The sequence below is a fragment of the Callithrix jacchus genome, chromosome X (genome assembly GCF_049354715.1).
Source record: "Callithrix jacchus isolate 240 chromosome X, calJac240_pri, whole genome shotgun sequence".
Classification (NCBI taxonomy): domain Eukaryota; kingdom Metazoa; phylum Chordata; class Mammalia; order Primates; family Cebidae; genus Callithrix; species Callithrix jacchus.
The window spans coordinates 81,687,137-81,699,957 of record NC_133524.1 but is presented as its reverse complement, the minus strand read 5'-3'; the positions used below and the strand labels follow the sequence as shown (position 1 = coordinate 81,699,957).

The 12,821-nt window shown below is 34.9% G+C and overlaps 1 protein-coding gene across 8 annotated transcripts in view; it reads left to right on the top strand.

The window, feature by feature from the left end:
* Positions 1 to 12,468, top strand: part of RPS6KA6 (ribosomal protein S6 kinase A6) — a 132,888-nt gene extending 120,420 nt beyond the window's left edge. For all 8 annotated transcript variants that reach the window (XM_078363086.1, XM_078363085.1, XM_078363083.1 and 5 more), the window contains 2 exons: positions 7,174 to 7,314; positions 8,098 to 12,468. In XM_078363086.1, coding sequence (XP_078219212.1) covers positions 7,174 to 7,314; positions 8,098 to 8,223 — 267 coding nt within the window. In that variant the 3' untranslated portion in view covers positions 8,224 to 12,468. The remainder of the gene's footprint in view (positions 1 to 7,173; positions 7,315 to 8,097) is intronic.
* The last annotated feature ends 353 nt before the right edge of the window (positions 12,469 to 12,821 follow it).

The following is a 12,821-nucleotide window of genomic DNA, read 5'->3' as shown; positions in this document are numbered from 1 at the left end:
CTGTTTTGGTTATTATAGCTTTATAAAATACTTTGAAGTCAGTGTTATGCCTCCAGCTTTGTTCTTTTTGCTCAAAATTGCTTTGGCTATTTGGAGTCTTTTAATTCTTCTATATAAATTTTACAGTTTTTTTCTACATGAAAAATGCCACTGATACCTTGATAGAGGTAAAAATTGCACTGAATCTGTAAATTGCTTTGGGTAGTATAGACATATCAAGAATATTAATTATTGCTATTCATGAAAATTGAGTATTTTTCCATTTGTATCCTCTTCAGTTTCTTCCATCAGTGTTTCATAGTTTTCATTTTAGAGCTCTTTCATGTCCTTGGTTAAATTTATTCCTGTATACTTTATTTTTTTGTAGCTCCTAAATGGAATTACTTTTTCTGTTTCTTTTTCAGAGAGTTCGCTATTGTCATATAGAAATGCTAATGTGATTTGTGCATGTTGCTTTTCTATCCTGCAACTGCACTGAATTTGTTTATGCTAACAGTTTTTTGAGGGAGTCTTCAGGGTTTTCTATAAATAAGATAATCTCGTCTGCAAACAGTAACAGTATTACTTTCTCCTCACCAATTTGCATGACCTTTATTTCTTTTGCCCAATTGTTCTAGCTAGGACTTCGAGTACTATACTAAATAAAACTGATAAAAATGGGCATATTTATCTTATTCCAGATCATAGAGGAAAGGCTTTCAATCTTTCCCTATTCAGTATGATGTTAGTTGTGGTTTTGTCATATGTGACCTTTATTATGTTGAGGTATGTTTCTTCTACACCTAATTTGTTTAATGTTTTTGTCATTAATGGATGTTGAATTTTATCAAATGCTTTTTCTGCATTTTAAATTTATCATATGGTGTTTGTCCTTAATTCTGTTGATGTGATGTGTTATGTGTATTGATTTGCATATGTTGAACTATCCTTGCATTCCTGAGATAAATTATACTTGATCATGTTGACTGATGTTTCTTTCTAATGTGCTGTTGAACTCAATTTGCTGGTATTTTGTTGGGGATTTTCACACCTATGTTCTTTAAGACTACTGACTCATAGTTTTTTTTGTTGTTGTTGCTGTGTTCTTGTCTGGTTTAGACAGTAGGGTTTATTTTGGTTTCTTATAATGAATTTGGAAGGATTCTCTCCTCTTCATTTTTTGGAATGGTTTGAAAAGGATTGCTATTTGTTCTTAAGAATTCAGCAGTAAAGGCATCAGATAATGGGATTTTCTTTGATGGGAGACTTTTTGTAACTGATTAAATCCTGTAATGGCTATTGGTCTGTTCAGATTTTCTATTTTGTCAATTCAATTTTGATATATTTTATATATCCAAGAAAATATCAATTTCTTCTAGGTGTTCCAATTTGTTGGCATATAGTTGTTCATAATAGTTTCATTACTCTTTGCATTTCTTGGGAATCAGTTGTAATGTCTTCTTTTCCATTGGATTTTATTTATTTCAATAATCTCTCTTTTTTCTTAGTCCCATTAAAGGTTTGTCAGTTGTGTTTATCTTTTCATAAAACCAACCGTTTTTCATTTGTCATTTGTATTTTTATTCTCTATTTTGTTTATTTCTTCTCTGATGTTTATTATTTATTTTCTTATAAGTATGCTTGAGTTTTATTCTGGGCAGAAGTTAATTTGCTGGAAACAATTTTATACTTTTGGGTCCTCCTTTTTAAGTTTTTTTAGGCAGGGCTAGATTATTATTTATTCTAGGGCTACTCACTATATAGGCAAGGTGCTTCTAAGTACTCAATGAAATACTTCATGAATTATGATTTCCATTTTTCATGGAAATCATGTGTCTAGATGGAAACAGGCTAGACACTTCAATTATTTGAGTTCTGATTTTCATTCAATCCTTTCAGATAGTTCTTTCCAAGGTCTTGGTTTGTTTGCTCACATTTGTTACCAGTAATAATTTGCTAGATACTTTACGCAGACCTTTTATAGAGCTTTATAATTGTCTCTCTCTGTTCCTCAAAACCTTCTCAGAGTCTGTCCTGCTAATTCTGTTTGCCTTGGTCTCCTCTGTGTCTCAGTTCTGTCTCCTCAGCTCCTTAGCTTTGCCTGAATTTCCCTTACCTGCACTACAGCTAGAAATCTCTCCCAAGTTAGTAAGCTGAAGCAATCACAATGTGAACCTGATTGTTTCCTGCTATTAGGAATTACTTTACTTTATTGCCTAACATCTGATATCCTGAAAAGTGTCAACTCATATGTTTTATGGTTTTTTTATAATTGTTTGTTTCAGGCAGATAGGTACATTCAGTCCTTGATATTTCATCTTGACCAGAAGCAGAAATCCTTGGACTATTGATATTTTATTTTTTCAATAACTGCTTAGATTTGTTTCATTGAAATAATTCATTATTATCTTCTTTTTAGTACTAATTGTTATTTATTTTTGTAAATTTTTTCCCAGTATGGTTTTGATTGGTTGCCCTAATCCCTTATATGATTTCAGCCAATTACATTATTTTTCAGAATCTGATAGTACTACTTAGAATCTTTAGTTTCACTGCTTCTGCTGTTGATAAAAAGCTTGCATACAATGATGTTGTTTTTATATGAGAACAGTTTTTTTTAAATTTTATTTTACTTTAAGTTGTGGGATACATGTACAGAATGTGCAGGTTTGTTATATAGGTATACATATGCCATGGAAGTTTGCTGCAACTATCAAACCATCTGGGTTTTATGCCCTGCATGCATTAGTTATTTGTCCTAATGCTCTCCATCGTCTTGCCTCTTAGCCTCCAACAGCCCCTGGTGTGTGATGTTCCCCTACCTGTGTCCATGTATTCTCATTGTTCAACTCCTACTGATGAGTGAGAATATGCAGTGTTTGGTTTCCTGTCCCTGTGTTAGTTTGCTGAGTATGATGATTTCCAGCTTCATCCATGTCCATGCAAAGGATAGCTCATTATTTTCGATGGATGTATAGTATTCCATGGTGTATATATGCTACATTTTCTTTATCTACTCTATTATTGGTGGACATTTGGGTTGCTTCCAAGTCTTTGCTATTGTAAATAGTGCTGCAGTAAACATACATGTGCATGTGTCTTTATACTAGAGTCATTTATAATCCTTTGGACATATACTCAGTAATGGAATTGCTGGGTCAAATGATATTTCTGGTTCTAGAACCTTGAGGAATCACTGCACTGTCTTCCTCAATGGTTGAATTAATTTACACTCCCACCAAGAGTGCAAAATCATTCCTATTTCTTCACATCCTCACCAGCATCTGTTGTTTTTTGACCATTCTAACTTGCATGAGATGATATCTCAATGTGGTTTTGATTTGCATTTCTCTAATGACAGTGATTGGCTTTTTTTAATGTTTGTTGGCCACATAAATGTCTTCTTTTTGAGAAGTGTCTGTTCATATTCTAGACCACTTTTTGATGAGGTCGGTTTTTTTTCTTGTAAATTTGTTTAAGTTCCTTGTAGATTCTGGACATTAGACCTTTCTCAGATGGATGGATTGCAAAAATTTTCTTCCTTTCTGTAGGTTGCCTGTTCACTCCAATGATAATTTCTTTTGCTGTGCAGAGGCTCTTTAATTTAATTAGATCCCATTTGTCAATTTTGGCTTTTGTTGCAATTGCTTTGGGTATCTTAGTCATGAAGTCTTTGCCCATGCCTGTGTCCTGAATGTTATAGCCCAGGGTTTCTTGGAGGGTTTCTGTGATTTTAGATTTTGTATTTAAATCAATAATCCACCTTGAATTAATTTTTGATAAGGTGTAAGGATGGGATCCAGTTTCTGTTTTCTACATGTGGCTAGCTAGTTTTCCCAGCACCATTTATTAAATAGGGAATCCTTTGCCTATTGCTTGCTTTCGTCAGTTTTGTCAAAAATCTAATGTGTGTTGACTTTTGGTGTTATTTCCAAGGCCTCTGTTCTGTTTCATTGGTCTATATATCCGTTTTGGCACCAGTACTATGCTGTTTTGGTTACTGTAGTTTTTTATTGTAATTTGAAGTAAAGTAGTGTAATGCCTCCAGCTTTGTTCTTTTTGTTTAGGATTGTCTTGGGTATATGGGCTAACTGGTTATTTTGCACATTAGTTTTTACAGTTTCTTCATAGTGTCACTGATCTTTATATTTTTGTTTTGCAGTAGCAGTTACCACTTTTCCATATTTAATGCTTTCTTCAGGAGCTTGTATAATGCAGGCCTGGTGGGGGCAAAATCCCTCAGCATTTTCATGTCTGTAACGGATTTTATTTCTTCTTGGCTTATAAGGCTTAGTTTGGCCATTTGTGAAATTCTGGGTTGAAAATTCTTCTTCTTCTTCTTTTTTTTTTAAAGAATATTGAATATTGGCCCCTACTCTATTCTGACTTGTAGCCTTTCTGCAGAGAGATACGCTGTTAATCTGATGGCTTCCCTTTGTAGGTTAACCCGACCTTTCTCTCTGGCTACTCTTAACATTTTTCCTTTGTTTAAAACTTGGAGAATCTGATGATTATGTCTCTTGGGGTTGCTCTTTTCAAGGAGTATTTTAGTTGTGTTCTCTGTATTTGTTGAATTTGAATGTTGTCCTGTCTTGCTAGGTTGGGGAAGTTCTCCTGGATGATACCATGAAGTGTGCTTTGCAATTTGATTCCATTCTCCCTGTCACTTTCAGGTTCACCAGTCCATCATAGATATGTTCTTTTCACATAGTCTCATATTTATTGGAGGCTTTGTTAGTTCTTTTTAATTATTTTTCCTCTAATCTTGTCTTCATGCTTTATTTCATTAAGTTGATCTTCAGTCTCTGATGTTTCTTCCACTTGATCAGTTCAACTATTGATACTTGTGTATGCTTCACGAAGTTCTTGTGCTGTGTTTTTTCATCTCCCATCAGGTCAGTTATGTTTCCCTCTAAAGTGGTTATTCTAGTTACCAATTCCTGTAACCTCATATCAAGGTCCTTAGCTTCCTCGCATTGGGTTAGAATATGCTTCTTTAGCTCAGATGAGTTTGTTATTACCAACCTTCTGAAGCCAACTTTTGTGAATTAATTAGTATCATTCTCTGTCCAGTTTTGTGCCCTTGCTGGAGATGAGTTTTGATGATTTGGAGAACAGGCATTCTGGTTTTTGGAATTTTCACCATTTTCCCACTTGTTTTTCCTCATGTTTGTGGGTTTTTCTACCTTTGATATTTGAGGCTGATGACTTTTGATTGGAGTTTCTATATAGGGATCTTTTGTTTATGTTGATGTTGATGTTGTTGCTTTCTGTTTGTTAGTTTTTCTTCCAACAGTCTGGCCCCTCTTCTGCAAGTCTGTTGCAGTTTGCTGGAGGTCCACTGCAGACCCTTTTTTACCTGGGTATCAGTAGTTGAGACTGCAAAGATTGCCTCCCACTTATTTCTCTGGAGGCTTCATTTTAGAGGGGCACCAGCCTGATGCCAGCTGGTGCTCTCCTGTATGAAGTGTCTGTTGACCCCTGTTGAGAGGTCTCTCCCAGTCAGGATGCACAGCTGTCAAGGACCCACTTTAGTAGGCAGACTGTTTATTAGCAGAGCTCCAGTGCTCTGCTAGGAGAATCTTCCTTGGCAGGATCAGCTGCTCTCTGCAGAGCCGGCAGGCAGGAAAGTTTAAGTTCGCTAAAGCTATGCCCACTGTTGCCCCTTCTCCCAGATACTCTGTCCTAGGGTAATAGGAGTTTCATCTGTAAGCCCCTGAATGGGGCTGCTGCCTTTCAGAGATTCCCTGTTCATAAAGGAGGAATCTAGAGAGGTAGTCTCATCACAGCCGCTTTTCTGGGCTGTGATGAATTCTGTTCATTCCAAGCCCTCCGACCTCCTTAGCACTGTCAGGGGAATACCACCTACTCAAGCCACAGTAATGGTAGACACCTCCCTGGCTACCAAGCTTGATTGTCCCAGGTTGACTTCAGACTGCTGTGCTGGCTGTGAGAATTTCAAGCCAGTGGTTCTTGGCTTGTTTGGCTCCATGTGAGTGGGTCCTGCTGAGCGAGACCACTTGGCTCCCTGGCTTTGGCCCCATTTCCAGGGGAGTGATGGCTCTCTCACTATTATTCCAGGCAGCACTGGGATGTGAAAAAAAACAACTGTAGCTAGCTCAGTGTTGGCCCAAACAGCCGTCCAGTTTTGTCCTTGAAACCCAGGTCCCTGGTGGTGTAGCACATGAGGGAATCTCCTGATCTATGGATTGCAAACCATGATAAAAGCCTAGTATCCCAGCTGGGTAACACAGTTCTTCACAGCTTCCCTTGGCTAGGGGAGGGAGGTCCCCCAGCTCCTTGCACTTCTCGTGTGAAGTGATGCCCCACCCTGCTTCTGCTAATCCTGTTGGTTGCACCCACTGCCTAACCAGTCCCAGTGAGATGAACTGGGTACCTCAGTTGGAATGCAGAAATCACCCGCCTTCTGCATTGGTTTTCCTGGGAGCTGCAGACCAGAGCTGTTCCTATTCAGCCATCTTGCCAAATCTTCCAAAAATGCTTGTTAAGGAGTTTACTTATCATTTTTCTAAAAGATAGTTGGGAGAGACAGTTTATTTAAAAGTATTACCTCTTGTAATATATTTAAAACTTTCAAGTAAGGTTATATTAAATTTACAACTTTTTCAAAATTAAAACAGAGGTAACATAAACAAATGCATAGTTACTCTGATGGAAAACTTACAGTGCTCTGAGCGTTACTATAGATAGAAGCCAGTTGCTAACATTGGATTTATGCTTTGCATTCTTAATATGGTATACAGTAAATCACCATTTATTGAATGGATTAACTACAAGAGGCTCTCCCTTCTATATATTGTCTGTGTACACATTCCCTTACACCTTGGGGCCCAACTAAACAGCAAAGTTCAATAGCTCCTGTCTCTTTCTGAACATTTTGCACATTCCAGGATAACTTCTGCCATTTTTCATTTTCCTCCTCCCTCACTAATAACACACCCAATTCCACAGATTTGGCACCTCCCAATTTAAAAGTGGCATATAAGGATTTAGTATATATTGAAAAATCTCTCTCAAGATTCTCTTGAGAGTTAACTGTACAGAGTATAGATTTTACTTTCCATAAGTGTAGGTAAAATAAATAAATTTCAAGGCTATTGATGCTGTCACATTTTCAGTAAATGTGAAATTACATATATGTATGTATACACATTTTTTTTTATTTTAATTTAGGATTTGCTTTCCCATATGCTTCATATGGACCCACATCAGCGGTACACTACTGAACAAATATTAAAGCACTCATGGATAACTCACAGAGACCAGTTGCCAAATGATCAGCCAAAGAGAAATGATATGTCACATGTTGTTAAGGTAAAACAACCATAATTTTATGTGCCTTCTAAATATCTGATACCCAATAAACCCATTTGCTGATGACCCTTAGATAATTCCTTAAAATATATTTATTTTTTAAAGATAGATTATTTTAAATTAACAACCATGTGATTTTCTTATTTATTTATTTTTATTTTTTATTGCATTTTAGGTTTTGGGGTACATATGTAGAACATGCAAGACAGTTGCATAAGTACACACATGGCAATGTGTTTTGCTTCCTTTCTCCCCTTCACCCACATTTGGCATTTCTCCCCAAGCTATCCCTCCCCAGCTCCCCCTCCCGCTGCCCCTCCCCTTTTCCCCCCAATAGACCAAGTACTAAACCATGTGATTTTCTTAGCTTACTTTACTACTACCTTTCAGGTGAAACAATAAAAATTTCTTGATTGTACCTGCCTTGTTTTTGAGAGATGCTGGAATTAGGATTGAGCTAAATCTAAGTTTCACATAGAAACAAAAGATTGCTATTTGGTCCTAAATTATAACGGTTCATGAAACCATTTCTATATCCATATATATTGAACTAAGGTTTTAAAGTTAGTATTTTAACAGTTTTTTTCGTAAAAAGCATAGTTATTGGAATGAAAAACATACAAGCAATACTCATCAAAGGAGCATCAGTTCACAGATCTAATATATTCAGTTATTTTCCTAGGAAACATTTTGTTCTAGATAAATGTCTCATGATATAATGTGAAAGTTTTTTTTTAACTCCAGAATTGTTACTTAGTTTGTGACATTTTCTCATTAATTTAGGGAGCAATGGTTGCAACATATTCTGCCCTGACTCAAAAGACTTTTCAACCAGTCCTAGAGCCTGTAGCTGCTTCAAGCTTAGCCCAGCGACGGAGCATGAAAAAGCGAACATCAACTGGCCTGTAAAATTTGTGGTGTTCCTTGGTTAAACTGGATGAAGATGAAATTAACTGTGTAGTTTTTTTTCCGAATCTTATCAAAGGCATCGTTTTCTGCTAAATTACTTGAATATTAAGTAATATTAAGTCCCCATTTTTAGGGGAAGTGAGGTTTAAAAAACCATGCACAGGTCCACAATATTTATATTATGTGTTTGCAGTAGTGTTCAAGTGTTCATTTAAGCATATAGTGGGTGTCCACCAGGTCATCACAACTTCTCTGCACATTAGTTTCTAAAATTCATTTTAAATAAAGTTAATTTAATTTTTTTCTTGTTTCATACAATTATTGTTTGGGGAATCACTACCAACAATCAGTATACATATATAATAGTACAATGACAAGCAATGTTAGTATTTTTTAACATCAGATCCTGAAGGATAGGCTTTTTTTAAAAAAGGAAAACAACAAAAACATATTGTAGAAGCTTGTTATTCTGTAAAACCAAAGGAGTCCATTTATTTGCCTCACTGTAGTTACTAAAATGTAAACATAGTGGTTTGGTGCCAGAGCAAAATACATTTGTGCTAATATATTAAATCTTGATATAGTTGGTGCCAAAGTTTTTATAGAAGAATTATCTCACAGATAATGTGTTCAGGCAGAACTGTATATTATCCATAAGTGGCCTCATTAGAAATAAAGGTTTTTATAAGGCTTCTGTAAATTTTACATCTAATAGAAATTTAATACAAGTGAAACTTTTTTTTTGCCAAAGGCTTTATACTGTTGGTGTAATCTTCTAAATGGGTCATAGTTAAGCCTTTGAAAATGAAGTATGTGGTGTTGACATTATCCTGGTGTTATATAAACTGACTTTCAAGTTAACCAATTGGATTTAATAATCATCTATCCCCTTTATAAATGAACTACACTGTTGTTATTCTGTCTTCAATATGCTTTGAAGTACAGTGTAGCATATTATTCTTCCTTGAATCCTATGGTAATACAGTTGACATCTTACTGTAGTGGACTTGTGCATATAGCACACATGCTATAGTATAATATATTACAGTAAGCTTTAGATAATGCTACTTAATAGTTTGACTTCATGAAGATACACTAACATTTTCAATATGAATAATATTAATGGTCTACATGAAATGTAAGCACACTTTAAAATCGTATTTATAAAAAATCTGGCCAAATTGGTCTTATTTAATGTATATTTCAGAACCACTGTGTAGTATGTATTCTTTTCTCTAAATGATGAAACGTTAAAGAATCATTTCATGTTGTTGAAGAAAATGCCATTGCTACAACAACAGCAGCTACTACTACTACTACTACTACTACTACTACTACTACTGCTACTACTACGGACAGAAAGAATTCATGAATGTAAACTGGAAGGTATTACAGTTTTCTTTAGTGAATATAAGTGAACTACTTGTGTGTGTTAGGTGTGCTGTTTGCTGTGTGTTTTACTTTGCTTCGTTCGAGAGAAAGTTGATTACTGAGTGCTGAAGTATACAATTTAGACTGGGAAACTTGTAACTTTGGTATTTAATAAAAGAAACTATACATATTCTCTTTGTAATGTAAATAATCTGTACCCCATGCACAAAGATCTGTTTCCTGGGTGTGATATATTAAAGTATGTATTCTTATTTTGAGGTATCTGTTTGAAGTAATTGAAAGAGATTAAAGAACAACTTATGCCACATGAAAAATAATTACCTAGAAGTAGTTAGGTGTCATGTCTTGTGGCTTTTTTATATTCCATTTTGGATTTTTCTTTTCTCATTTGCTTTATTACTATTATGTACTTGCATGTAAGAGTTTCTATGCATATATTCTGACTTATTTTCTTTCTGTCATTATCTTGTGCTGTTGGGCCTTCTTCCTATCAGAATTGATATGTCAAAATCAGAGGTGTGATTTTGGTGTTGAAGTTTTCAGGACAGATATACTATTTCTATGGATGCATTTCAAGTAATAAAATTAGGGGAAGTGAAATTGGAAAATGAAAAATGATTACAAAATAACTTTCAGGTTTTCTATAATCAATGGCTTTAAAAAGTGGATAGTCTTAATTTTGAATTAGCTTGCTCATAAAGTTCATGCCATACAGTCCTATTATGAAAGGAACACTGTAAGTATTAAGCAATGAACAGCGTGATTTCTGATCACCTAATGAGGATTGACAGTGTATAAAAGACACAGGTATGGTACGGGATGTGCCCAATAATTGCTTATGAGTTTTCTACTGGAAAACTCAAATATACTAGCTTAACAACTGTAGTAGGAGGCAAATTTATTAAATGGGAAAGCTTCAAACTATACTGTAATTTTGTAGAAGGAGCCCAGGTAAGGATGCCTAATCCTGTCCAGTTTGGCTAGAACTCTATAGCCAAAAATGCAGATTTGGATTGGATATTTTTTGATGGGGCTTCCGTAAATGCTTAACTAGTGAAAAACGCATTCTTTCTAAAAGACTTTAAAATACTGTGGTTTCTAATGGATTCTTTAATAATCATTTTGCATTGTGTTTTTCTAGTTAATGGTTTTTGGTAGTATTTAATGATAGCACAGTTTGGGGGGTTTATTACTGTTCTTGAAGGAAGAAGATATTGAATTTTTCTTAGAGAAAACATCAGGTTTGCTCAAATAGACTAACAATCTGTTGTCCTTAAGCACATATTACCATGAATAAACTCAGGAAACAGTTTTCAAGAAAATAAAAATGCAGTGCTGGTGATGGGGATTTTTGTGGAAAAAAAAAAACCAATGGTTTCAAGTTCTTTCACAAAGATCAAACTTCTGCCTATTTTGTTAGACTCAGCAATGTCTAAACATTGTTTTTTGTAATTTATTGTCATTGGTAATTAAACAGAATAAAACATTTTTGATAGCACCTTTGTTTGGCTCAAAGGGATTCCATATGTTTAGGCAACACACAGCCTTAAGAACAGATGCTTGATATTTATAATGTCTGCCCATTAGAACAACATGTTAAAACAGTACTGCCCAGAGAAACTTACATAAAGATCGATTAGTATTTTCTAGACAGAGGTCTTTAATATATGAAGAAGGAAAACAACCACACTTATCTCGGACCTAAGGCCCACAATAAAACTTATACTTTAAAGTAGGCAAAGTATATTTGTGGTATTCTGTACATTCTCTTTCTCCTGGCTTTCCAGCCCCTTCGTGCTATCTATCCTACTTGAGCACCTCACAGCAATATTCCACCAACGAAGTTTACCCTATCCCCAAAAGGATACAGTGTGGCCCTTATTCCTTGTTCCTTCCTCTTCTCCTTCTGCAGATAAGGATATCCATTTTCTCAGAACAGATAGTTCCAACTAAAAAGGTGAAAGGAAAGCTATCTCATTAAATTAATTTATATTTTTCTGTCAGTGGCTGATAGTTGATTGGCGTTTTTAAAGGAAGAGGTGCATTAATCAAGTTTCTAGTTGCTGGATCTTCAGGCAATCTAACGAGGTGAGAATAAGTTTAAATTCAGTTTTTATCAGGGAAGATATTTTGGGGGAAAGCAATAGTGTGTCCCAGGGTCAGATTGTCTATTAAACTGCTTCTTTTTTTGCACAATTTCTTTCCTACTTCCTTTCTACTTCTTATTGTATCTTTTATCTGAAAAAACTTTTCAGTTTTTTAATCACAATTAATGAACTTCTATGACAAATGATGTGGAGGTAGACAAAGATTGGCAGTTATTTCTTTATGTATATATTTTAGAATCCATAGTTTTTGTATTCTTGTTTCTCACAGTACATGACCTGCATAGCATGAGGACTTTTATTCTCTCCCCATCCCATTCCTGTTATAAAGGAAAAAAAAAAAGCACAGAAAGATTGAATGCAAACTACTCATGGAGTCTAAGTTTTTCCAGATCCTTTAAGACCTAGAAATCCTTTTAATCACCATGTTATTTCAAAGTAAAAATGCAAGTCATATTAAGTATGTATTGGCCAACTGCAATTAAACATCTTTAAAACATTTTTGTTTTACATTTCAAAGTTTATTCTGGAATTTTTGGCATGTACCTCAAGATCAATGATTGTTGAAATTAGAAGAATAAATCAGTAGTGGGCTATCTGCCTTTTTATGCGGGAATACAGTGGCATTGATAGTGACTATTCACAACATGCATTATATTCATGAATGCACTGTTCCTGGTTTTAGTCTTACAGTGTAGTGAACTCCATCATATAATTTAAATAAAATGACATGCTTGATCACCTAAAACTCAGTTTGGTTGCTAATACATAAGAGAAAAGGGAACTATACTTGAAGAATTAGACATAAGTTTTATTTGAAATATTTAGAAAAACATAAAAGTACTTTTAGAATATGGAAATCCAAGCTTACATTATATTGGCAAATTATTTGTTTCAATTATTCACTAAATAAACTTTAGCTAAATGCTTATAAATAAAAATATATGTAATTGCCAAGTTAGCATTTGCTTTGTATTCACATTTCTAAATGCTGGGCAATATAGCTTTTTAGGATGACTGTTTTGCTGTTATTCCAACGGTCTAGTTATGGGAACTAATTTATTCTTCAAAGGGTATTAAGCGTCTAATTTTAGGTGGACA